The 26,938-nt window shown below is 43.2% G+C and overlaps 1 protein-coding gene across 1 annotated transcript; it reads right to left on the minus strand.

Moving 5' to 3' along the window:
• Positions 1–1,741: 1,741 nt before the first annotated feature.
• TNFRSF11B (TNF receptor superfamily member 11b) lies at positions 1,742–20,976 on the minus strand. The gene is made up of 5 exons (XM_054167512.1): positions 20,573–20,976; positions 8,645–9,014; positions 4,042–4,239; positions 3,506–3,730; positions 1,742–2,305 (listed from the first exon to the last, which is right to left on the minus strand). Exons 1-5 carry the CDS (start codon positions 20,600–20,602, stop codon positions 1,917–1,919), a joined length of 1,212 nt encoding a protein of 403 aa, XP_054023487.1. The 5' UTR covers positions 20,603–20,976; the 3' UTR covers positions 1,742–1,916.
• Positions 20,977–26,938: the final 5,962 nt, after the last annotated feature.

A 26,938-nucleotide genomic window follows, 5' to 3' on the forward strand; every position in this document is an offset into this window, starting at 1 on the left:
GTCATGGGAACATCTGGTTTCTGTTTTGCAAATATGAGGCTGTTGTTATCATCTTCTAGTTATATGCAAAACCAGTTTCTGTTGTGAAAGTTTGTACATTATTTCAACTCAATCAACTCCAAGCTAGGATTGTTTCCCGTGCTCAGCACCATGTCTCAGCTACCCTGGTAAAGGAGATGCTTAATATATAGCATGTGAAAGATAAAAGGGATATAACAAAGGGATGTAGGAATTCAGTGAGAAAATCTGCACTCTCTGTAAGGACAGCACTTCTGATGAGCACCTATCTACCAGGAATCTCTCTTTCACTCTTTGCTTAAAACCCTCTCAACTGTAATAGAGGAGTATTTGTCATGCAAGGCTAAATGCTGATAGCTTTTCCTTGCTTTGCATAAGGGTAAAGGATATGCTGAATTCTCAAGAGCTGTTTGCACAGCTCTGAGACAAACAACAGCACAGTCTCTCTGCAGCCACTGTGAATGATCACTGGTCCTTAAAATTATGTGGGCTTTTGGTAACACCACTCCCACATGCCCTGTTCCCTGGTCTGGGGGCTCATCTCTCTATGAGTGCCTCTTTCCGCAGCTGAGGGTGATGATACTGTGGTGGTTCGTGGGGTTTTTATAATGTGACCTCTCCATGCTCCCTTCCTTTAAACACAGTAGCAATATGTGAAGCTTTCCAAGCCCATCAGGGCTGTGCATCATCTTTCCTCCATGAAATTACAAGCTGTGGTTAGGGCAAAGGTTGTGAGCTCTCCAAGAATGACGCTGGGCAAAGAATGATGCCGGGCCAAATGTGTCTATGGAGTTGTGGCCAGTTGTATCCCAACCACTTGGGCCCTCTGCACTAGAACCTTTGATACCTTTTACCTTCTCTTACACCTGTACAGTGACCATGAAAATCTAGTGCTGGTCAATGTTTGTTTGGCTCACATGCTGACTACTAGACCAGACAGGGTGCAGCAGAGACCCAAGTCCAAGGTAAGGCACGAAATACACATGGTCTTGTCTTTATTATTAGCTCCTCCTTCAGAGTCAGGAGTAAAACACCAGGCAAAGAGTAAACTGAAAAAAAAATGCAATGGTTTTATAAAACAAGGTTATGAAATTCTATATAAAAATCCAGCTTCTTAAATATGATACATTCACTTCCTCACAGCACATTTAAATATTCAGGTCACTTACACTGTTATTTTCACCGTGTTTGGGTGGAAAAATCATTGGATAAATTAAAACATCTCTGCCAAAAAAAAGAAAAAAAAAGAAAGACACCACAACTTATACAAATAAAACTAAAGCAATAATACTTCTTTAAATACAAAATAAAAAGGTAAAGAAATTAATAACTCTTAAGAGCATGCTATAAAAATGTGGGGGGGTTTTGCCAGAAAAATATAGGGGATCATTTCTGTTTCACTCGAAAATATACAGTGCGTGCTTTGCATTCCTCTTCCGAAAACTCAGTCTCACACAGCTCCCATTTAACTTAATAAATATATACAACAACACCACCAAAAATGTTGATTCCTCAAAGAACATAAATAGCAAATACTGTAGTGGAGCCTGGTCTGGCCTTCTCCTCTCAGCTACTGACTATAGTGGGGCTTTTCAACTCGGGATGTGCAAAAATGCAGCTTCAGGCTCTTTAGTGTTACCAACAGGTTGATAGCTTTTACAGAAGTTATTTTTTTTTGTTGTTGTTTTGTTTTGTTTGTTTAAAAATAAAATAATAATAATTAATAATAATAATAATAAAAAATCACTCCCAGAACATTGCAAAAGACTTAGAACTATTCCAGTCAGGCGTTTCTATAAATAGTTAAGGCGTAAGGCAGGGAAACAACGTTCCAATTTAATTACTGCTGGCAGTAATTAGGGGGAAAATAGTCAGTGGAGAATGGGAAATACCTTGAATTAGACATGTCTTACTTTCACTGCTTTAATGTGGTTCCCTATCATCTCTAAAAAGCGCTTCTGGTGCAATCTATACATTGCAAATCTGTGAAGGAACTTAGTCATCTTCTTCAGGCTTTGGATGGTTCGCTTTGGAAAGTGGTAGGTTTTCAAGTGCTTCAGTCCATATGTTAAACCTTTAATGGTGTCTTGGTCACCATTCTTCATTCTCCACAGACTGAGAAGCTTCAGAACTTGCTCTGCAGGCTGACATAGTTTCATTGTGTGCTCAATATCTTCTTTTCCTACTTTCTTGCCTGGTAAGCTTGTCATCAGTGTGTTGAGGTGTTCAAAGGTAAGGTTCAGGTGGCCAATGTGCTTTAAGACACTGTTTTCACAAAGATCAAGCTCTGTAGAGAGTGAAAGGAAGAAATAAATGAGTACAATGCATGACAACTCTACCATGGCCCACACACAGAGTACAATGCATGACAACTCTACCATGACCCACAAAAAACCCCACCCCAAACCCTTCCAAAACTTCAAGGTTAATATTCCTTCTCCATCTTTTACTTGATTCCAAATAATTCTCTCAGCAGTTGTTACTTTTAGACTCCAATTGTGAAAAGCACTTAAGAATTTTAATGAACTTTACAGATACTAACAGTCCCAAATTACAAACAAACCTCATAGCAAGTGTTTGCTGCTGTGCACTCATTTCATCTGGCTTGTAAGATGTTTTGTATATATATGATAGGATACCTATCATGTCACTTGATTCCAGTGAATGAAAATGTTGCTTTTCTTCCTCCAAACTGCCTAGGCAACATTTGCTAAAGTAGCCATTTTGGTTTGTGAAGTATTCTAGACTCTTGACAGTCTGACATAAGCATACCTAACTAAAGGAAGAGGGGAAAGAAAACATGCCTGCAGTGTCTTTAAGATCTGTTCTGAGTGGACAGAAGGTCATTCACATGTGGTGGTTGTTGATGGTGGCTTACATGAAAAGAGCTGGCCTGACTCTCATGAGAACCTTGCTGTTAACCCTGCAGCATTGATTCCTGTTTGACACCTGTCTTGGCAGATTCAGCACAAAGCAAGCAGTGAATTGGCATGACAAATAAGTACTGGAAGGAAAAAAGAAGGGAAAGCTTCTCTGTGCATTCCTCACTCCCATGTGTCCCCATTCTGTGAATAGAGGTCTGAGTCTGAGCTGTCGGTCTCCTCTTTACAGAAAAACTGCACTCTCAGTTGCAGGCATCTAGCTCCCTCTAACCTCAACAGCCACTGCTCAGATGTAACAGTGGAGGACATTGCTCCCCCTTGAATGAAAAGGTTTCATACATTTTGCAGCCTCAGAAGCGGATCTTGTCTGTGACACAAAGCATGCTCCCAAGGGCTGCCAGTCTGGCACTCAGCTAATCAGAAGCTGAATTCTCTTCCTGCTTTTCCTTGCCTTCACTGTGCTTACTGCAACAATACATCTCAGTCAAGCTCTGCAGCTCCTCCTCAGAGCATAATGTATCTCCAGAAGGTATTTGATCCCAAGTAATTTCCAAAATGCCCTTCTGAAGGTTGCTTTTAATGTGCATGCTGTTAAAATCAGATACCTTGAATGATCTTTTTGCCCATATCCTGTTCCTTGTTTTGCTGCTTCCACAACTTCAAAAGCTGGAAGGTCTGCTCTTGAGAACCGTGCCGGCTTTTAATCCTTTCGAGATTTTCTGTGCTAACCTTTGTCCCAGGCAAGCTGTCTGCTAGGATGTTCAGCCAGTTAGGTGTGAGCTGGGTAGGAACAGCAAACCTGAACAAAGCCTCCTCACACAGGGTTACATCTGAAACGAGAAAAAGAACATGTCAGCTGCACAGATCTCTTACCTTGCTTGTCTCAGAGGACAAAAGAAAAAAGCAAGCAGCAAGGATGATAAGAAACAATGTCTGAGAAACAAACTACAGAAGTGGTCTTTATAGTGCTGTGGCTCTTTGTGCTTCACTTCCACTTGGCCTGACCCACAATAATTAAACCTCTGCTATGGCCATCACCAGAGCAAGCAAACGGCTAACAAGCTGGATACCTTTACCATAAATACTGGCACACTGATTTAAAGTCTGCTCTCAGGGCACTATTCCACAACATGATACACACCTATCCCACATTTCTGAGGAAAACCTGCATCTGCATTCTCCTGACAGATGTTGTCACGAACTGCATTTCCCTTCAAAGCTATTTTGAGGCCCAGTGCACTGCAGTTCCTGTGCTTCAGGCAGGCTGCTGTTGATGATGTTTCATTCGAGAAAAACCCTTCTGGACATCTCTTACAGACAGTGTCACTCTCAGGGGTACCTGTGGAAACAGGGAAACAATGCATTTGGTTACAGATAACCTCAACTCTGGGGGGGGAAAAAAATAGAAGAGAGAAGAGAAGAATACAACAATAACATAAAATAAAATATTCCTCTCCAAATCATCAGGATTCTGTTGGGGTTTTTTTCACATTTCTTATTTATGAGTGAATTGGAGAAAAAAACCAAACAAACAGCAAGCAAACAAGCAAGCCACAACCAACAACAAAGCCCACAAAAAACAACAACAAAAGCCCATCCCAAAAGCCAACAAACAAAACCCCAAACCAAACCCAACCAAAACAAAAAAATAACCAACAAAAACACCAACACCACCCCAAAAAACACCCCTAAGCCAAGCCCTTTAATTTTTAAAAGCAAAGAGAGTTATGTTCCTGCTGGAGTACCTTTACCTATATTTGTTACCAACTTTAAAATCAGTAATTGCTTATTAATTCAGCAATGTAGTAAAGTAATATCTTCAAATCAGGCATTACTTGAGTCTGTTCAGACCTCACACTGTGTCTAACCTTCCTTCTTCAACTTGTACAGATGGCCTGTAACATTACTACATGGCAGAAGAAACCACTCTAAACTGTATTCTGTAGTACCTGCCCAGAACCTTACTTGGATGGTTTACTTTAGCTCTAGTTAAAAATACAACTCAACTAAATATCATCTAAAGACCCTCTGAAAAGAACTTTCCCTACTCAAATATTAAACAGCACAGGAAAAGAGAATTTCAGTTGCATTTCTGATCTGTTTCTTTTCCTGGGCTTGAGTAAAATGTTTTTACAAGCACAAAGGAAGTAGAACACTGAGTACAGCACAAGCATTTAAAGCACATAGATATGTTTTGCTTGGTGTTTTGTAATGCACAGTTTGACTTCAGAATCAAATGTATGATACAACAACAGAATGGCAATATATGGTTCTATCACAGGAGGGAAATTAATCCAAGCAATGCAAACAGTCTAACCATCAGGGGCAGAAAAATAACAGCACTGGCAACTCTTAATTCAGATTTATTCAGTCAACATTTAAACAAGTCAAACATTTAAACAATTGTGCCCCTGTACTCTGCACTGGTTAGGCCACACCTTTTGTACTGTGTCCTGTTCTGGGGCCCTCAGTTTAAGACACTTGAACATGCCCAGAGAAGGGCAACGAGGCTGGGGAGATGTCTGGAGCACAGCCCTGTGAGGGGAAGTTAAGGGAGCTGGGGTTGTTTAGCCTGGAGAAGAACAAGAGGACACAGTCTCAGGCTGTGCCAGGGGAAGTTTAGGCTAGAGGTGAGAAGAAAGTTCTTCCCAGAAAGAGTAATTTGCCATTGGAATGTGCTGCCCAGGGAGGTGGTGGAGTCCCCATCACTGGAGGTGTTCAAGAGGGGACTGGACGTGGAAGCCATGGTTTAGTTAGTCATGAGGTGCTGTGTGACAGGTTGGACTTGATGATCTCCGAGGTCTTTTCCAACCTTGTTGATTCTATTCTATTCTATTCTATTCTATTCTATTCTATTCTATTCTATTCTATTCTATTCTATTCCATTCCATTCCATTCCATTCCATTCCATTCCATTCCATTCCATTCCATTGTCCCTAAAGCCTAATATCTAATATAAGATTATTGAAAATGAACTTAAGCACATGCTTAGACTTAATGATTATTATTAAGTAATTGGAAACTCTCTTTGACTAAGAAAATGCCTCCATCTAGTGTGCTTTGGAAGTGTTTACACTGGTGCTTATTTTACATAGATGCTTATTTTAATGGCAGCTTTCAAGTAAATGTTATTTATTTGGGGCACCTCCTTAAAGAAAAAGGGTATGGATTTCAACCAGCTGTGAAATAAAGAACTTGAGACACTTGACCAAGCACTTCTTTCATCAGACAGCAAGTGAAATAAAGTTCTAGTTGTCATGCATCAGGAAAATTAGAGGCTCTGTCTATTGCAACCTCCCCCCCAAAATCCTCTTATTTCTGCAGCCAGAACCCAGCCTCCAGCAGCAGTTTTCTCGCACAATGTGAGGCGCTTGCAGCTCTGGGCTGTATGGAACTCCAGCAACACCTGCACCTGAGCTCTCCTGGGACATCTGGATTTTTAGCAACTTTCCCTGCTCCAGACACGCTGCTACTGCCTTCTGGCAGTGAGGAAAGAGAATCCCTGCAAACGGTGCTCCGCTCTGCTCAGAGCTTCCCCTCTAACCCTTGGGGCAGAGGAGGGAAATAAAGCAGGTAATCTCTCAGCGTCTCAGGGTTGAGCCTAAAGTCACCTCTCAGCGTTGCCAGCTTTTCACTCTTGCTTATCCGGCTGCCCTCGCTCAGGGCACAAATCCCTGCAGCCCGGTCACCCTGCCGCCGCTCCCACCAATTTGCCCGGAATTGCTGCTTCCCCGGGGCACTGCTGCTACAAACTCTGCCATGCACAGGGCCGACCGCAGCAAAGGAACAGTACCTTAATCTGCACTCTCAGAAGGGGAATACCGAAGCCAAGTGATCTGCCCAACATAATCACGAGCATCTGGCAGTGAGGAAACAGATTTCTAATGCTTTAAGCTTTGGAGGAGACACCGGACCACACCATCTCCCTGTGCGGCAGCCAAAGCATACTTTTCCACTCCTAGGAGGTTTTATTTCACCTGAATTTACATGGTTACAAAGTTCAAGGCTATCACATGGCAGAAAGCAGGAACAGTGTGGTCCATGCTTATTAAATTCTCAGTCGATGCCTCACCTCAAAAACTGACTATTGACACAGGGGGATGCAATTATTTTTACAGTGTTTTCATGCCTTTTCTGAGGTCTGCTGTCGGGTTTAGCTGGTTCAGTCTGATGGTCTTCTGGAAACCAACTTTCCAATAAATGACATGATTCAACAATTTATCTTCTTCCAGACCGAGGGATTCGTGTTTGTTCGCCACAGTTTCACTGTGCTCCCAGCAATGCAGCAGGCTGGCTGCTCAGACAATTTGCACTTCATTGTTCATCTCCCAAATGGTCTTTCTGAGAGCCTTTTTTTCTGGCCTCTTTTGACTTGCTGCCAAGGTATGGTAGAAACTCATTAACCCAAGCCCCTGGGTATAACGATTGAGGTTAATGAAGGTTTATAATATGGAAACAGGGTAGAAATGCTTCACAGTGGCAAGGGCATCAGGATAATTCTTAGTTAAACGATTACTCAGGGACTAATGAGCAGCTACAGCAGCGACATTACTCCTTACGTCAAAGGAGTTCTCCAATGAGATGTTCATAGTCCAAGAAGGGACTTCCAACTTGTCATCCAGCATTGCTGTAGAATCTACAGCGCAGCCCTAGTGTTTCTCTCCCTATATACATAGCTCCTAGAGAAGTAGTTCTGGAGTGTGGAGGCCGGTTCCCTATGGATTTGTGTCTGAGACACTTTGATTTTCTATACTGTCTTTCTCAGTGCTCTTCTCTGAGCATTTATCAACCTCCAGTCAAATGACAGCTTAAAAATCTTTCAGACTGTATTAATTACTAGAGCTGAACTGGGCCATGAGATTTGCCAGATGATAAATCATGGAATCATAGAATGGTAAGGGCTGCAAGGAACCTCTGGACATCATTGAGTCCAAACCCCCTGCCAAAGCAGGACCACTTAGGGCAGGCCACACAGGAACATATCCAGATGGATGTTGAAAGTCTCCAGAGAAGGAGACTCCAGCAACAACCTGGGCAGCCTGTTCTTGCTCTCCATCACCCTCATAAATGATATAGTTTGTTTTGAGAGAAGAACTTCCTATTGCTTTAACAATTTCTGTGGTTTTAAATTAGGAATACACTGCACTGAGAAGCTCTGCTTCCCTCTGTATCCCCACCAGACATACAGCACAGTGCCAGCCTGCTCACCAGTGGTTGGTTGGTTGATAATAGTAGCAGTTTCCCAAAGAGTTCCACTTAAGTTGCTGATAATTAATTATTGTCCCATATTGCCGTGATGGTAAAGCTGTATTAATATTGTTGTAATTACACACTTGGTGTCAAAGACATAGTGCTCCTGGTGTTTGTCAAGATACACAGTTGCTTGAAACAGCAGATCTTAAAATTAAAAACATTATTATTTATCACACATACATATACTACACTCCAGATAATGCTCCTTTAAGAGAGGCAATCCATCATGCTGCTCATTAGAGTGCAATTTGCTACATTTGCTACTGCCATTAAGATATATATTACAGCAGGAGCTGGGTATTCCACTGAGAAAAGGTCCTTTGGCGACAATCCAAAGGATGCAGACTGAGAACAGGTGCAATTGGCTTTGCAATTTACTGTCCTGCAATTGCATCTGGACGAGCCTCCTTCCTACTCCTGTGACTGCCCCAAGTCGTCAATGCGCAGCAGAGCTCTGATTAAGTCTTTGCCTGTCGATGTGTGGTACATACCTGGCTGTGCCACGCCGAACCCGGGAGGACACTCGGTGTGCTTCAGACAGAACTCCAGCTCCAGGTACCTGCCCTCGACGCACTCGCAGAGGCGGTTCTGCCTGCTGGTACACTCCTGCTTGACGAACTGCAGCTCCTTGCAGACGGTGCTGCAATACTGGCATTCGTCGTTGCTGTTCCACTCCTCGGCGTAGTACTGATCCGGGCACGGGGCACACTGCGTCGGGCTGCTGGCGGTGCAGTGCTTCTTGACGTAGCTTCCAGGAGGACACTGGTCACACAGCAGCTGACGAGATGTCCCTGGGTCGTAATGGGTGTACTTGGGGGGAGAGTCGGCCTGGATGGTCCACCCAACAGAAATGTCCAAAAGCTAGCAACGGGAAAATAAAACATTGCTTGCTTCAGTTCTGGGGAGCACTGTGGTCCCAAAGAAACCCACATTCTAGCGAGCTTATGAGTCCTACCATGTCTTCAAAACACACATTTGTATCAGAAATTGATAAGACACTAGCCATCCTTTGGAGTCTCCCATGTCCATTTTCCAACGGGAAAATTTTAGGATGGTATCCAGCAAATCTTCCCAAGTTAAGTACTTCCTTCTTCCAAAGGTGTAGATCCTACTCTCCCGTTCACACCCTTTTACTATCACTGAGGAACGGCCTTTTACTGCCAGGCACCAGAGAATGTGGGCTATTAGCTTCATTTGCAATGCATTTCACGGACAGCAAGGTGGAGATTATGCACTCACTGAGTTCTTAAGTATCAGGTAGTTCAGATGCAAAAGAAACGGTCTCTCAGCATACAAATCTGACCACGAGTGTGCCGCACCATTACCTCAGATAACTTTTAAAGGTGATTGCCTATCATATTTCTTTTTACCACCAGTGGATGACAGAAGGGTATAGGTTACTTTTTAATGCTTTCCATTTAATCTTGCACTGAAATGCAGGCCTGGGGATAAAAAGTGGCAGCTACATTAAGTATGAAGATGCAGCTTTGGACAGAGCTAAAGAATGTTGCAGTTGCAGTTTATGAAGGGTACATTAAGAACTTAATGGCATGAGCTGGAACAGGCCAGGCTCATGCTTTGACTTCCCATCTAAAACAGTGGCTTATGACTGTCGTGAGGACGTGGTTTAGTAGTGGCACATATGACAGCTGCACTCCTTCTGCTTGCTGCCACAGTTTGCTTTGATGGTGCAATTTAGGATCTAGCAACCTGAGATGATCCTGCCCTTCTGCAGAGACAACCTCCATTCCATATCTTGTAACTGAAAATCTGGCACTGTGACTTCACCAGCCTCTCAAAAAGTAACTCTCAGGTAGTCCTTGACTGCTGCTGCAAGCCTCATGGGATCTGCTGGCAGCTCACTCTCACCGCTGAGAACCAGGCTCCGTGCCACTTCTCTGCTAAAACTTGGACATCTCGTAAATATGGAGCAAACTCTCTCTGAATTAAGACTCTTTTTGTTTTTAATGCATCCATTCAAATTATCGATCAAGCTGACTTGTCTTGGTTGCTATTTTAATCCCAGTCAGCTAGCACCGAGTTGTCAGGTCAATTTCAAGAACATATTTTCCCCTTTTCCAATGAGGATGTCCCCAAAGTGTAAGTGGAGCTAGCTCCTCTTATTAATTCAGACTCCATATTTCCTAAAGAGGCTTCATCTAAGGGCATTGCTTCTGCCACAGCATGACACTTCTTAAGTCACAATCTTACTGAGGGTGGAAAAGACAATTTAATCATTCATTTGCATTAGTACAAACCGCAGTCCTTTCCCCAAGCAATATTAGGTGCCTAAGTTAGGAACTCTTACAGCACAGGAAAAGATTCTAAGGTTCATTCTCCTGTTGCCTCTCTATGAATGCACTTTTTACAGCTATACTTAGACATGCTGAAGAATTAAATGCAGATAGTATGGATACTCCCCACAGCCTCTTCTAGCTACCCTTGACCAAACCCTGTAAGTTCTTCTACAACTGTGAAGATCCCACTTGCTCTTGTGGCCTGAATGCACTGTTTCTGTCACTGTGAGAAATTCCTCAGTCATTGACAGCCAGGTCCCACTCCAGCTCTCTTAAATGCCTGGACCTGTTTAAAATTATCTATTTAGCAAGAGGGTGCAGCACATTTTTTGATAGTGAATGGCTTTCCACCAATGGAAAATGCACCCACCCTTGGTAAATCTGCAGGTATTGCTCCAGCAATAAGGAAATCCTGGTAATCCCATTAATTGTTGATGTGAACAGTCAGGTTTTCTCCTGCATCAGTGACAGATGATGTAGCATTCCAGAGTCAAAGACTTCCCTGGATGTATATGTTACCTTAACCTAACAGACTGCAACGTGTGGCACAGATATGACAAAGACAAGCATTTACCTACATTTCCTGCAGATGTCTGTGGAAACCCAAGACAATGCACAACACAGATGAAAATCTGACTCTGAAAATTATTAGGGACAGCAACCAGACATGTGGGCAGCACATCCTCATGCAGAAACTCCATCTCTCCTCCTCTGCAAAGCACGGCTCACAAGGAGTCTCAGGCTTTCGCTGCAGTAGAATTTGTGCTCTTGGTCATGTCTCTGCCCTTGGTGAAACATTTTCAGGCTGAATGGTTAAGGTGGATCATTTAATGACTGCTCAAATCTGCTCTGCAACATGCAGGAGCAAGAACAAGATTTGCTCTATATTCCTTACTCAACCATTTATATTGGAAATTATATATGAGGCAGGTGAGAAGTTTTGCTGCAGGGGATGATTCAGCATGTAAAGTCATTTAATTTCAATAATCAGGGTGTGGGAACATGGGTTTCGTCAGGAAAAACGCAAGCACTTCCTTCAGGAAGAACCTACAGCTGTGTGAAGCAAGCCAGTAAGAAATGAAAGCCATTGAACACAATTTGAGAGGGATTGAGTTTAAAAATTGAGCAAAAAAAAATATAATTATATAAAACACTTGAACAATATGCATGTGAGACCACGGGAAGTTCTGCCTTTGGAAGCTATGACCTCTTAATGACAACCAGAAGACTCTTCATCTAAATGAGCATAGCCAATCACTGTACTAGGATTAACAAATCAGCATCCCTAAAAGGGCAACCACTCTTTGCATTTGATGTTTAGTTTGTGGGGATTTTTTTTAAAGCACATCACAGCTGTCTTGCCTTCTTTCCCAGCACACATTATCTAGCTGCTGTGATGCATCAGCCAGTGGCTGAGCCATATGTATGAGGCATCCAACTCTTTCAACAGTTATGGCCAAAGATTCTTCAGTAAAACTAAAGCTGTAAATGCAATCAGCATCTCAGTATTTTACCAGAACATTTTGTATAAGATTTTCAACATAGAGCTAGTTGAGCGTTACTAGGACATTGAGACTCCTGAACGTGTCCAGAGAAGGGCAACGAGGCTGGGGAGAGGCCTCGAGCACAAGCCCTGTGAGGAGAGACTAAAGGAGCTGGGATTGTTTCACCTGGAGAAGAGGAGGCTCAGGGGAGATGTTATTGCTCTCTACAACTACCTGAAGGGAGGTTGTAGCCAGGTGGGGGTTGGTCTGTTCTCCCAGGCAACCAGCACCAGAATAAGAGGGCACAAGTCTCTGGCTGCACCAGGGGAAGTTTAGGCTGGTGGTGAGGAGAAAGTTCTTCAAAGAGAGAGTTGTTAGCCATTGGAATGTGCTGCCCAGGGAGATGGTGGAGTCCCCATCCCTGGAGGTGTTCAAAAAGGGGTTGGACGTGGCACTTAAAGCCATGGTTTAGTTGTCATGAAGTGTTGGGTGATAGGTTGGACTTGATGATCTCTGAGGTTTTTTCCAACCTTATTGATTCTATGATTACTATTGCTGTTTGACTACTGTGGTCCTATCAGTATAGTAAGCTCATTGCCACAGGACACCGTAACTGCTCGAGTTCAAAATGTTACTTGAAATAGTAATGAAGGAAAATAAAGAGGGCTATTAACACCAAAAACAACAACAGCAACCAACCAACCAACAAAACCAAAAACAACCCAAACAAAACAAACCAAAAACCCAGCAAAAACCCACCCCCCCCAAAAACCCCAAAACAAAACAAACAAAAGCCCCCAACCAAAACCAGCCAAACAATTTTTTGATTAGGAAGTACCACAACACAAATAGCTTGAATCTGGAGGAGTATTTTAGAAAAATACCACTATTTTTCTGATTTTTTTTCTTCCATCTCTTCTCTGCATCCCTTATCATCTGCTGCCATAGACAGGAGCTTTTTAGGGCATTTGTTCTGGATAGTTTTTTTCATTAAAGCCAGTACAGCCATCCGTATGTTGTTAAGTGCACTTCTAGACTCCAGTCCCCCATACCACGCTTCTTCATAAGACTACTGTAGATACTTTAATAATACTTAAGAGATCTGCAAGGCTGTCTTCTATGCAGACTGAAAACACCTAGCACAGATAAGTAACTGAAATAATACACAGTCTGAAAGTCAGAAGTTATCTTGGAGCCTCCATCAAGTGCCAAAGTAAAACCAATCTGTTGCACCAAGATGTGCAAAAAATGCAGGAAGAATTGTGGAAGGCAATGAGAGGAGCACCTCTGCTATGGAGACAGACTGAAAGAGTTGGGGTTATTCAGTCTGGAGAAGAGAAGGCTCTGAGGAGACCTTATTGTGGCCTTCCAGTATCTGAAGGGGGCTACAAGAAAGCTGGGGAGGGACTTTTTAGGGTGTCAGGTAGCAACAGGACTGGGGGGAATGGAGCAAAACTAGAAATGGGTAGATTCAGATTGGATGTTAGGAAGTTCTTCCCCATGAGGGTGGTGAGACACTGGAACAGGTTGCCCAGGGAATGTGGTGGAAGCCTCATCCCTGGAGGTTTTTAAGACCATGCTGGATGTGGCTGTGAGCAACCTGATCTAGTGTGAGGTGTCCCTGCCCATGGGAGCAGGGTTGGAACTGGATGATCTTTGAGGTGCCTTCCAGCCCTGACAATTCTGTGAGTCTGTGTATTTTGTACTAGTTTTACTGCAGTAACTTGGCACAAAAAGATTGAAAAGCCTCTTCTTGTCCCCCCAGTAAACAGAATAAGCCAGAGGGGAGCATAACTAATTTGTCCTTTTTCCTAGCCTAAACTGCACTGAATTTGTGCTTACATGAGCAAGTTGGATCACCTGTTACAGCAGACTTGCAGAGCAAAACAGATGGTGCCAAACACCTGCCACTCACATTATGCGTGATTCACGGGGTGGGTATTTTGGACTCCAGTCTGCTGTCATGAACTGAGCATGCATTAGTGTCACAGTGCACCTGGTGCACCTCTGGAGCCCCTGTCTGGATCTGCTTTCATCAATCCAGTTTACTGTTGTAAATCCACTTTGTGCACTCCAGGACTGCTCTGATATGCAAACAAAAACACAGTCAATTAAGACTATCAGGAGAGGTCCTTCAAAAGCATGCTCCCAAATCAAATTCAAATGGTAATTGAATGCATTTTATGTCATTCCTGACATAGCTCATCCTAAACTTGGTAGCAGATTCTCAGCCACATAAAACTTATGATTGGCTTGAGTGCCCTTACTTAAATATGGGCTATGTACCAGACACCTGCATCTCTGCTGTAACAAGTAGCACTATTAGAGCACATGAAAATGCCATGATCGGAACTTACTAGTTCTGAACATTGGTTTTCCCAAAAGCTTCACAGAAAGCAAGATTTCTCCTGTAATCATGCTGGCACTGGCTTGTTTTGCTCTTGCTAGAGAAGAAGGCATGCTCCAATTTTAAAGGAAAAAGTTTACTGAAATCAGAAGTAGGGGTAATGAGCATGCTCACCCTTTAAGCCCTCAGAAAGCAAAGCTGGAGCACTGACAGGTGCTACGCTTGGCCAAAGTCATGGATCTGTCATTCAGAAGATGGTGTAAAAGTCTCTTCATCTTTCTTTAGGAAAGGTTAATTCAGATCAGAAGAGGTACAGAGAAAGTTTAGAAGCAAATGGAGAGCTTCATCTTGAACATGATCTTGACTTGTTCAACATCTTGGTGAGTCAACACAGTACCAACAGATTCAGTACAGATAGCGAACAGAGGGAGAACTTTCTCTGTTAAAGGATAATGCTGGCAAGTGACAAGGGGATTCTCTCATCAGGGGAAGTTTAGGAGCAGCCTTTTACTGCAAAGCAGGTGCAAGAAATCCAAGTAGTTTAAATATAGCTCCCAACCATTTCTAAAAGCAACTACACAATTTGGTTTCCTGGAAGAGCTGGGGAACAGATGAAGAGACCTGGGCAGTTTCTTTCAGTTTTAAACCCTAAGTAAACCCTTTATATCCCAACACCAATGGAAGACAGTGATGCTCAAAATCTTATCTGTCTCAATGAATTAACTGTTAGTCTATGATCAGAGTGCAATCAATGATTTTCCTCAGGGTAGTGAAATGCAAGGCTTAATTACAAAACCAAAACAATCCCAGAGGCTGGGGTTTTTTTTGTTCCATGAGTATGAAATGCAATCAGTAACAAAATAGCTACAAGAAACCCAGAATCAAGTAACTTATTAATCTATTGACTGAAATTCAGGTCTAGTGTCATGGGCTCCATTCTGAAAAGACTGAAAAACTCAGTCCTCATCCAACTCCTTGGGCCAAATCCTGGGTGCCTTTCAGAGCTGCTGTCTCTGTGTGAAGAATCTGGTTGAACTGTGGATTAGATGGTATTGGGCTCAATGATCTCGAAGGTCTTTTCCAACCTGGTTAATTCTATTCTATTCTATTCTATTCTAGTCTAGTCTAGTCTAGTCTATGTTATGTTATGTTATGCTATGCTATGCTGTTCTATTCTATTCTATTCTATTCTATTCTATTCTATTCTATTCTATTCTATTCTGAAATATGAATCTAACATAAATCAGTGTCATGCAAGTAAATACTGGGAGCTTATTCAAAACTAGTTACCCAAGGTTAAAAGCCAATTATTTGACTGTGTCCCTCAGCACGTTAGGCCTGATAATGTATTTTTCTATACCATCTTTATGTCAGCATACACAATGCTTACATAAAAGACCTGTGCAGTCCATTTGTCTGAGTCCTTAGAAGATGCTGTTGAAAGAGGAACAACAAGAGTGTAAAATTTCATTTCAGATCTCGGGCATGAAAAAAAGTACACGCCCTTGTCTTTCATCTTTAAATGTAAGGCAAAGAACCACTTGCTTTTTCTTGTTGAATTAAAATGAATACAAAGCACATAAAGCAAAAATCCTTCAAGCATCATCCCCTTAAATCACTGCTTTGAGAGAGAAAAGAAAGTGGCTTTTCAGCATATGAAAATATTATTATATAGCTTGGCTTTGTGGTTCTGGGATGTAGACCAAAGGAGAATGTTTAATTTGCTGAGAAAGATAAATCTGTTTCTGTTTTGCATTCCACAACTATTCCAAAGCACATTTTCCTGTGTGATAAATAATCATTCAAGGCATCTGTCATATTGCTCCTAGTGTTTGCATTGGGTTCAAAGTAAAACCACACAACTCGCCCACTTTGTTCTCTACACAAAGTACTTGGATAAAGCTGAGGCAGAAGGCCTTCACTTACCTTCATCCTTTAGGCAGAATGCCTCATTGAAACTGTGCCCAGACCCCAGAGAAATCCCAACGGCAATATGTAGCACTGGATGATACTAAAGAGGTCCTCCTAACCAATACTGTCCTGAAGGGTCAACCCCCCCAGATATGCTCTAGCCAAGACAATGGGCTAAGCACCTGTGAATGTGCAAAGCTGGACACTTCCTGGGGTCCAGATAAACATGTACCACGTGCGATTAACTTTGTAACACAGCTGTGAACTGCGTGTGTGCCCCTGGCCGTGTTTGCAGATGCCTCATCTCATAGGTCCAGTTACCAGGGTTCTGTGTTACCAAAGTTATTAATGATCTTGGGACAGTATTTAAACCAGCCAAGAAGTCAGTGCCTTGTCCTCACCCAGACAGCAACAAGAGCCAAATGCTGCTGGAGTAGCCGCTGTGGGCCTGCTTACCACAAAGAGACAAGAGCCAAATGCTGGCTGAATAGCAGCTGAAAACCTGCTCTAGCAGACCAACAACTTCACCCAGGCCTTGCACCTGGACTGAGGCAGAAAGGGGAAAAGCTCCAGGGGAATTGAATCCCAGAAGAGGCTGCAGCCCAGCGATGTAGCACACAAGAGAGAGGCTCCCTAGCCCTCTCTGAGCCAAGGACTGCTCGAAATACAGCCACAGCATCTGGGAAGATACCAGAGAGAGGAGCAAGTCCTGAGTCCCTAGCTAATCTGCCATGGAATCCCATTTGTGGGAAACCCACAGATCACAGCACCTGTATTTCTGATTTGAATTGTTGTATTGGAAATGTTAGATCTGTGCTTAAATCATTTAACTGTCTTTAGATGTCAAACCCACAACCCAATACTTGAGCCTGTGAATACATCTTGTAAACCAGTGAATGGCGGGGTTTGAAGATACCACTGCCAGGAAATACTAATTATAAAATACATTAAAAATCACATTTTCATTACAATAGCTTGCCAATTCAAAACAGCATCTCAAAATATTAATTATAAAATATGTAAACCCACACATTTTTACTACAATAGCTTGCCAATTCAAAACAGCATCTGAAAAATCCAGCACGTGACAGTGCCATGCTGAATCGGATCCATGGCCATCTATTGCGAACAACCAGCATACAATATTTGTCATCTAGGAAGAAATTACTCCTTTCCATCTGGGTGGCTTGATTTTCATTCTCCTCATCTTGCTAGGGTGCCCCATGCAATCACCAAATTTAATCTGTTTGGGCCAACAGCTATGCAGCACTTCTTATGCTGTGAGTAGCTGCAGGCAGATGAGCATCAGGTACACAGTGAAAGCTAAAACTGAGTCATTTTTGGTGGCTGGAGTTTAGCCTGTAAAGCTCTTTCAGCATTCTGCCAACTGCTTCAACACAGTCCACTCACTTGGACATAATGGGACCTACCTTTGTATGGAAGATGCTTTGTAAATTGGAGGCTATTCTTTTACATAAGGAATGTAAGTAGTGACTCTTCCAAGCCACCTGTATGCAAAACCGATGCTATCAACCACTGTCTTCATTTCTCTGTCAGTACAGTAACACGCCAACCATTCAGATCTCACAGAGACTTTGGGAAGCACCATGAGTTGTCATTCACAAAGCAGTTTAGGGGGTCTAAACTACTGATTGGTTTTCAGTGGTAGGAAAATGCTGTTCAGCTGCAGAGCAGCTTTACCTTGTATCAGCAAAGCGCTAAATTGAAAGTCTTCCTTTATATTAGTTATGTTTGCTGTGAAGCCTGTGGAGTGAGAAAGCAGGAAAAGACTAACAGACTTCTCTCCCAAAGATGCATCTTATCCATAACCCATATTTTGAAACACTATCCACCAGAGTGACAGCAGGATTTACAGGATCACAGGCTGTTAGGGGTTGGAAGGGACCTCTGGAGATCATGGAGTCCAGCCCCCTTGCCAGAGCAGGGCCATAGAATCTAGTGCAGGCTGCACAGGAACGCATCTAGATGGGTCTTGAAAGTCTCCAGAGAAGGAGATTTAGAGTTCATCCAAGCCTGGGATGTTACCACCATGAGTACAGTCTGCCTTTGCACTGAGAGAACTGCTAACAACTGACCATCTGGCTAGAGAAACAGTATGTCCAGTACTGTGTGCAAACAGGTGCTTTTCTCCAGGAAGACCACGACAGCAGGAAACCTCCTAGCACAAACATTAAATACAGAAGGAGCAAAAATGAAGTTTCTGTGAGATTTGAGCAGTGGCTGTTACTTTAATTGCTACAATATATTTCAAAAGCTCTCCTGGTAGCCTTGGTGTTTTATTTTTAACCAACAAACATGCAGACAGACAGAGAGAAAGTCAGACAGAAAGATAACTCCTACCCTCATGGGCTGCAAAGCCACTGCTGCCTACACACAGCAAACCCAACAGGCAGGCCAGAAAAAGCGTGTCACATGCACCCAGAGATCAAAATAGAGAAAGGTCAAGTTTAAGGGTCGAGATAGTTACGTGACAAGTAACAACATCCAGCTCTGGGGAACTGCTTTCAATTCAGACCCCTTTCATAATGCTTTGCTGTTTGTAAGCAGTTTCAGTGTTCCAGCAATCAACACATACATGCATGCCCCACCACAGCAGGTCCCCTTTTCTTAAACTTTAGAAAGAGGCCAAGGCTAAATGTACATCGTGTCCAAAGAGGCTTTTTTTAGCCATGGTGTCTTCAAACTAGGTTTAAGGTACGCGAGCCAAACGCGCACAACTTTGAACTGCCGTTGTGCCTCCTACAAGTGCTCCAATAGGTGCTGCAGCTACTTTTCTGAGCTCCAGCACATCTGACAGTAGCTAAACTTCACTGAAACTGCTTAAACACCACTACTTTTAACCAATTGCTTTTAAATAGTAATAAATTGGAAAAGGGTGGAATGATGCAGCTCTTGAGTATATGCTCCTGCCACTGGTGTATTTCAGACCCAAGACTCATCTACCAGAGGATCAGGGTGAACTCGACCAAACACTATTACTTTGTGGGACAACACGAACAAGGCACATTGCCCTGATCAAAATCACAATATCAAGGTGATTATTTAATGACAGCCACAGACAAGAAGCCAAGCTGGTAACAGGCTGCTGCTGAAATTCCCAGATTGACTGCCTGCGCTTTCATAGGGACAAAGAAGGCACAATATCCCCCATGCAATGAAAAAGTTGTCCTGCATTTCAGTTTGCTGAACCACAAGCCTGGCAATTTTTTGCTTCCCTTGCACTATTAATCTTCTTTCTCCTCCCCCCCCTCTCAAAAAGCTCTTTCAGAAAGTTGCACAGAGAGCAATAAACATGCATTACTCATCAGATCTCGGAAATCTCGCATTTATAAAGAGCTTTCAGAATAAATGGAACTCAGTTCTAACCCTCCACCACAACATTAATGCTACTGTACTCACCAAAACAACCCAGGAACAAGTTACTGTGCAGGCATGTACCACAGCCTGCTCTGAATATTATTTTAAATGCTTTTCTTCAAATGTTTCCTTATCCAGAGGATGAATAGCCTCCAAACAGACTTTAACAGAGGTTTGAATTAATCTGGCATCATACAGAATTCAATACAGCTAAATGGCTTAAATGGCATTTGGAAAGATTTGCTGCACTGCTGACATCTGCATCTGGAAGCATCCTGCTAAATTATCAAGTAAACAAAAACTTACTAAAGCAGGGGCTTGTACCAGATGTAATAACACAGCATTTTCTGTAATAGCTACTGACACAGCTACTAATTCATCACTTTCTTGCATATGAAGTTGGATTCTATAAGCCAAAACAAGCACCACACATTTCTGCCTTCTTTTTTTCCCCTCCTTCTTATTTTCTGGAGTTTCTAGTGGCTTTCCCGGGTGAGAAAGCCAGCCCAGTATCTGAGATACTGATCAGTTCCACTGCAGCAGAGATTACAGAAACAGGCAGGGTTGGGAGTTTTTGTACATTGAAACAAAGCACCCCAGCCTCCAGTTTCTAAATTCATTCCTAGATACAGTGCTGTGCGTCAGCCCAGTATGATGAGACCTTCCAAAAGGAGAGAGGAAGGTAATGTAAAAGGCAAAAGCAAAGCAAATCATGACACTACCTTAAGAATGGGATGCCTCCTTGGAGCTGGATGTGTTCATCCCGCTCCAAACTTCACCAGGATAGCCCGATGTGATGAAACAAAAAGGCTTTACCAAGAAAATGGAGAGAAGACAAAAAAAATCCCCAAACCCAAAACAATCACCAAAAAATCCGACGGGGAATAAAACGCCAAACAGCAAAACAAAGGACACGCCGAAGAAAAGCCGTGTGTGTTTACAGCCTGATCTCTGAGGCTGTAGCGCATCTTAAAGCCTATCTACCTCTCTGAAGGGACTTACCACAAGCGTGCAGCACAGGAACTTGTTCATTGTGGTCGGTGGAAGAAACCTCAGCGAGCTGGGAAATCAGGCAGAGAGTCAGCTCCCGCTCCAGTCTCCTAGCAGCCTGCTTACACCCCCCAACATTAAAGACTCGATATATATATAGTCCCGGTGTAACAGGAAGCTTTGGCTCAGCTTTGATCACTCATTTTTTACCATGACCAAACTTTTCTCTCTCTCGCTCTCCCCCTGCCTTTTTTTTTTTTTAAGGAACCTGTAAAACTTGATGACTTAATGGAACCCTTTGAGTGCTGTAACCACAGAATGGAAAAATGCAGAAGGGCGTATCAGGGGCTGGCCAGGGGAGGGTTTTATTTGGCTCTGGCTGTCTGTCGGTTCTCCCCTCCTCTCCCCTGAGCAGCTGGCTTGGAGGGGAGATCCACACTCCGGGGCCACAGCAGGTCCCTCGGCGTCCCAGGGGGCATGGTTAAAAATCACTGTTGGAGGCTGAGCCCAGGGCTCAGTGGCAACCAGCTCTGCCACCCTCGGCAACACCCGGGGCTGCCATTTCCCGGGGAGGAAGAGGGGACCGTTTGGCTCGCCAGGGGCTGGCTGGGAAGCGCAGGCAAGGGAGGGGGAAGCTGAAGGGAAGGAGGATCCCTGTTGCTTCCGCCGAGGCAGGAATGCAAGGAATGGATGCATTGTTGCTTGCCAAGGCTGGCCTGCATGATACGGGGGGGTGTCTGGCTGCCCAGGCCACCTACCAGCCAGCATCAGCCAAGAGGGGCTTTGTGTGGAGGAGACCCGTGGGAATTCTATGCATCTTCTGCATGTGTGGTTGTGAATTTCCAATGATGTTCAGTGTTTTTCTCCCATAGGACAAGCCCTGCTCAGAGCCCGTTCGTCCTTCCCCAACTTCTAGATAGAAAAGGGCACTCTTCTACAGCCCTAAGGATCAAAGCCTGCTGGTCTTGTCTCTCTGAATTGCTCAGAGGGTTCCCCCAAAGTCCTGTGGAACCTGCGTGTAACAGGCATGGAGTTGAGCATGGCTTTCCAAGAAAAGGTGCAGAGAAAGGATTTCTTCTCCCAACATGCCGATATTCAGAAAGTAGTTATGGGAGGCTGTGGGATCCTAGGGTAGAAGCCAAACCCAAATTTGCCTCCAGTTTTCACAGATGGTTTTCTTTCCCTTTTCACAGGCCAGACCAAAACCTCAGCTCTGGTTATTCAGGCTCTCGAGCATTAGAAATCTGGGGCCCACATTGGCTCTGGGTTGTGAAGTTTTGCCCCTTTGAGTCACAAGGCTGTGCAGGACTGGCAAAAGAGTGCAGTGGAAAAAGTCTGTATATTGTTTCACAAAAATTCAGCTATGCTAAGTCAGGAAACCATCATCTTCAAGGACGGCCGACGGCCTGGCACATTCCTGCTTACACATCTGTAACCATTTGAACACCCATCAAGCACAACTTAGCATTGAAACAGATGCTGAATACACTCACAAGGACAATAAAACCTCCAGACAGTTGAACTGGTGATGAGTTCTTTGCAAAAGCTGATGTGAAAGCTGGCATGAGAACCCTACCACCTGAGGTAGTATTGCTGCCACATGTTGGGTAGCAGTCACCACTTCATTTGTATGGCACCCTGAATGGATGCTGTAACTGTTCCTGTAATCTGGTCAGAGCCTTTCACTACTTTAGCATCTGTTCTTATCTATCTTTATGAACATACTGCACAGGAAAAAGGACAGCAGTGCAGATAAACAGGATCTACCCCTACGTTTCTACATTTTCATTGTGGTATAGGGGAAAGGACTGTTTTGCACCTGGCCATCTTTGACCATGTCAGGGTAACTATGCACACCTAAGGTATTCATAGAATCATAGACTCAATAAAGTTGGAAAAGACCTCAGAGATCATCAAGTCCAACCTGTCACCCAACACCTCATGACAACTAAACCATGGCACCAAGTGCCACATCCAATCCTTTACTGAACACTTCCAGGGACGGTGACTCTGCCACCTCCCTGGGCAGCCTGTTCCAATGGCCAACAACTTATTCTGTGAAGAACTTCCTCCTCACCTCAAGCCTAAACTTCCCCTGGCACAGTTTGAGACTGTGTCCTCTTGTTCACTCCATAGAGGTGCCAACTTTAAGTGTCAACCTGAATGCTACAGCAGCTTCATTGGCAGAATTTATTTAAGCCAAACTAGCTTTATCATCTCAGAGACCAAAAACTGGACTTGGCAATGTGTCTCTTCTCCTGTTTGGGAACAGCAAGCTCCAGTGTTGGTTGACTCAGAGGTCCCTGGGAGGTGGTGAGGCTGATTTCTTCCCACTCAGACACAGCAGAAAGAAAGGCACTGAAACAGTAGCAACTAACCCTATAGTTAATTGAAGTGTAACTGAATTTCAATGAGCTTTGGATTGGGCTGCATCTTCTGATTGCTTGTGCTAGCCATAAATATGCAACAGCTGGCTCTCCAGAGAAATAAAAATGTAGCTCATAAACCTGCATTTATGTGCACAGAGAATATTGTTCACATCAGAACTTTGTAGAGATTGAAATATGTCATGCCATTATACAGACCAGAAAACAAATTTACAAGCTATTAAAATGCTTTAGCTGAAAATGTGGCTATGGTTAAGAAGTGGCATCCCCTTCAACAGGTCAGTTTGCCGTGCATTTGTGTTCAGAGTTAGATTTGCCGGTCTGCCTGCAAAGATGTTTTAGTCCCTTAAAGCAGTGAAAAGACTCATACAGGTTAATGAGAAGAAAACATCCTCCTTGAGCTTGTTTGGCTAAATGAAAGTGGGGGGAGGTCAAGATGTATCTGTTTCAGTGAGGACAGCAGGTTTGGGCAGATGCTAAGGAGACTATGATCTTAATCACAATGAATATGAAAGTTTCAACTCTCTGATCCCACCAGAGTCTGGGGAGCTGGCTGTGGGTGTTAGGAGGGAGCTATTTAGTTGCACTTAGCGTGTTTGATCTGGAAATCACAAATAGACAATAAATATAGGATCCCACACTGTCATTTTTAGTGTCACTTTTCTGGGAAGAACTGTGCTTTAACAAGGTTTAAACTGTAGTTTGAGTGTTTTCACAAGTGCTTCACAGCATTGCCACTTTGCCTTTGGGAATTAGTTAAGATGTGCTTTGCAGAGCATGGGATCATAGGACAAGGCACTAAACCCTGTAATAAACACTTGTCCATGCTACAACCAAGCTGTTCCCAGCAGTGTTTAAAAGAACCACGTTTGTGACTAGATGCCATAGCAGGGAAAGGACACAGCCTGAGGTTGTTATTTGAAAGTTAAGTCCTTTTAATTATTCCTAAATATCAGAATGCCTTCTTATACTACCAAACCTTAACTGGTGAGTATAGGCATTAAGTAGTCTGTTCCATGTTACAGGAATGTGTCTAGCTTGTTTTAAAAAGCATAGTTAAAAATGATGCAGAAACAGCCTTCTAGTTGACGCAAATGGTGCACTGCAACTTGTAACAGTACCTAAAACTGGAGAAAAAAAGACCACTTTCATTGGGCAGACTGAAAGTTATTGATACCACATTGCTTTCAATCTGTAACGACATGCTTTTGGTAGGGCATCAGTTTATTGATTCAGCAGCAGTATTTCCAGACAGATATTTATCTTTCCCTGTTTTTTTATCCTCACTATTTGTATTGCTGTCCTCGATGTTATGATTGTTATAAATCTATTTTTGTTCCCATGCATCATTATAATCACCAGGTCTATAAATGGCTTTGCTCTTTCAGTCTGTCTGCTATCTGGAAAAACTCACAAATCCAGACCAGTGAGTTGGTACTGGCAGGTGAACGCTGTGTAGCTGAGTCATCTCAATATATCAGTGATGTTTATTGAGCCCAAGCAGCAAACAGTGGGAAGACTGTGGCTTCAGGCTTGGGACTCAGAGTTCACCACACATTGCACTTAAGAGAACACTCAGAGCTTCGTCATTAACAGATTTCTCTCACACTAAGGGGAAGAAGGATTTCCAAAAGATCAGCTGCCTCTGAAAGCAAACATACTAGGAGCTGCAAGAAGGGAACAATCTGGCAATGCTGCTACAGCCCTGTCTTAGAAATTAATCTCTCTATTTAAATTGTAAGAGTTGATGATATGAACTACTCTGGGAAAACTTTGTAAGTGGAGGCTTAAAGAAACCTGCTAATCTGCAGGCAGCGTAGTGGCGCAGGGAGGAGGGAAGCGTGTTTCAGATTTTGCCTGAGTAGGCGAAAAGCCCCTGCAGACATTTCCCCAACCCTTTTCTCTCCTATAACTCAAGAAACCCTCAGGAAAAGATTTCACACCAACATATACTGAAGGAAGATAGAAGGTATTTAGCTCACAATGTTGTCAAAAGAAACTGCATACCCAAGTGGTTATCTTTGTTTCAACCGTGTGGCTTGTTTGATCTTGTAAGTGACTTTGCCTCTTTTTTCTTTCTTATCTGATGGGGACCTTGGCTAATTTTGGAAATCTGAGAAATACACTTGTCAAACTGTGCATCCAGAGAAGGAAAGATGGAGCTTGTCCTGTCAAAGCAGGACTTGATTTGGATTATAGGATTTGAAGATTGTGACTAGAGTCACAGAATGAATATAGAGTTACTAGCCATAAACAATTCAATGCCAACATCTCCTCCAGCTTCAGTGTGAGCAGGCCACACATTCTTAGCTGTTCAGGCTTGCCTACCTAGGGAATTAAACTTGTGAATCTGTAAAGTACTTGTTCCCTGTGTAGGCACACCCTTAACCTGCAGATAACACTATTTTCTCTAGTGCCCTGTCAAAGTGGATTCATACCACACCACACATCTGGCTTTATGAATTTTTCAGGTTGTGTAAGCAACCTGAATCAGCTAGGGTCAGACTCCTAACTTTCACAGATGGCTGTAGTTTAGTAAGCCCTGTGCCTCTGTGTGGGGATTACCAAACTGCTGCACTGTATATTCACACCCCAGCCTACTTCACAGTCACTCCAACCAACAGGCAAACAACCATGAGCATAAGGAATCATGGAGGGCTGGGAACTGAGAAATGGCAGTTTCATGTAGTGATTCATGCCCTGGCCATTTTTGGCCTTGATTGCTTCCTAGCTTGATCTCTGTGTCATCAGGAAGTACCTTGCAATGATTCAGACCCTTTAAGCACTCAAGAAGAGCTTAGGGTCTTCTGAAAAAGTCATTCTGAACCCCAACCATTTGATAAGGAGGAATGCCTTGTTCCCAGAATCAAGATTTCCAGTTAACACCGGTGCTAACCATAGAGACAGCACATACTTTACCGAAAGCTATGGAAACTGGAACTGAAACAAGACAAGCTTCAGCCAGTACGATTTGCTGGCTAACAGGTTTTTCTTTTTTGTCTCTCCTAATTTGCTTGCTACTCTGTAATTGGAGGTCACTGGTTAAGGAAAATGGCCCTGTTAGCTCATGAGGAGCAGCTGTAATTTCACTGCTTTCAGTCTGACTTCATTGTGTATATTTGGGTGGTATTAACACAGCACCAATTTTCCCTCCTTCTGGTTTTCCATATACGCAAGGATGTCAGGCCAGCAATGATGCTGTGCTCGGCCTTCAGGGAATTTTGTATGGACATCTGAGGGGTTTTTGCAACATGCTCTGAATGTAAGCCTCTCAGACACTGGGTTCATTCAACTGTGAACCACCTATTGGCTTGTGCAGCTGCATGGGCAGCCTATATAATTTACGTCCAAATGGTTTTACCACCTGTGGGTTGCTAGGCTGTACCTCTTCCAACCAGGAAAGTAGTTAAAGGCAGTTATCTATGAAAAGACCTTGGCTGCTTCTTGTGGCAGTGAACCTCTGCAGTATGGCAGAGACTTTGAATGCTGACGAATCTGAGACACAGGTAAGATAAGAGATGAGAACCACAAGTATAGACTTTACTGAGGCTGGTGAGAAAAATCACTGTGAGAGAGTGCAATCTTTTAAGGAAATCAACCACAGTAGGAATATTTGGTATAACACTCAAATATCAAGCAATCTTTATGTCAGTCCTATCAGGTGTGTTGCTAGCATCACAAACCCAGTAATTTCAGACACTTATAGTATTGCTTTTCTCATGCCCTCTGGCATATGAGTGCCATGATCCTTTGAATTTCTCAAACAGCCTCTCCTTTTCCCATTGAATTGAGTTAAAGCATCTTGACTACACCTTTGAGAGAAACATGATCCTTTCTTTTCTAATTGGCTTATTTCCCTCCTAATTATCTTTGTTTTTCTTTTCCCATGGGTTCGGTTTCCTTCACCATGCCACCCAGGCCAGCCTCAGCCTGCCCATTTCCCCCTAACCTTCCCTGTGTCTTTATGTCTTTCTGGAGGTGTTCAAAAAGG

This window comes from Dryobates pubescens, chromosome 14, assembly GCF_014839835.1.
Source record: "Dryobates pubescens isolate bDryPub1 chromosome 14, bDryPub1.pri, whole genome shotgun sequence".
NCBI classification, from domain to species: Eukaryota; Metazoa; Chordata; class Aves; order Piciformes; family Picidae; genus Dryobates; species Dryobates pubescens.

Excerpts from the sequence above, each read along its gene's own strand:
- TNFRSF11B (XM_054167512.1), bottom strand. The coding sequence starts at position 20,602 with ATGAACAAGTTCCTGTGCTGCACGCTTGTG. Across the intron at positions 4,240-8,644 it reads GTTCGGCGTGGCACAGCCAG|GTACCCCTGAGAGTGACACT; the intron begins GTATGTACCACA and ends CTGTTTCCACAG. Across the intron at positions 2,306-3,505 it reads GGGCAAAAAGATCATTCAAG|AGCTTGATCTTTGTGAAAAC; the intron begins GTATCTGATTTT and ends CACTCTCTACAG.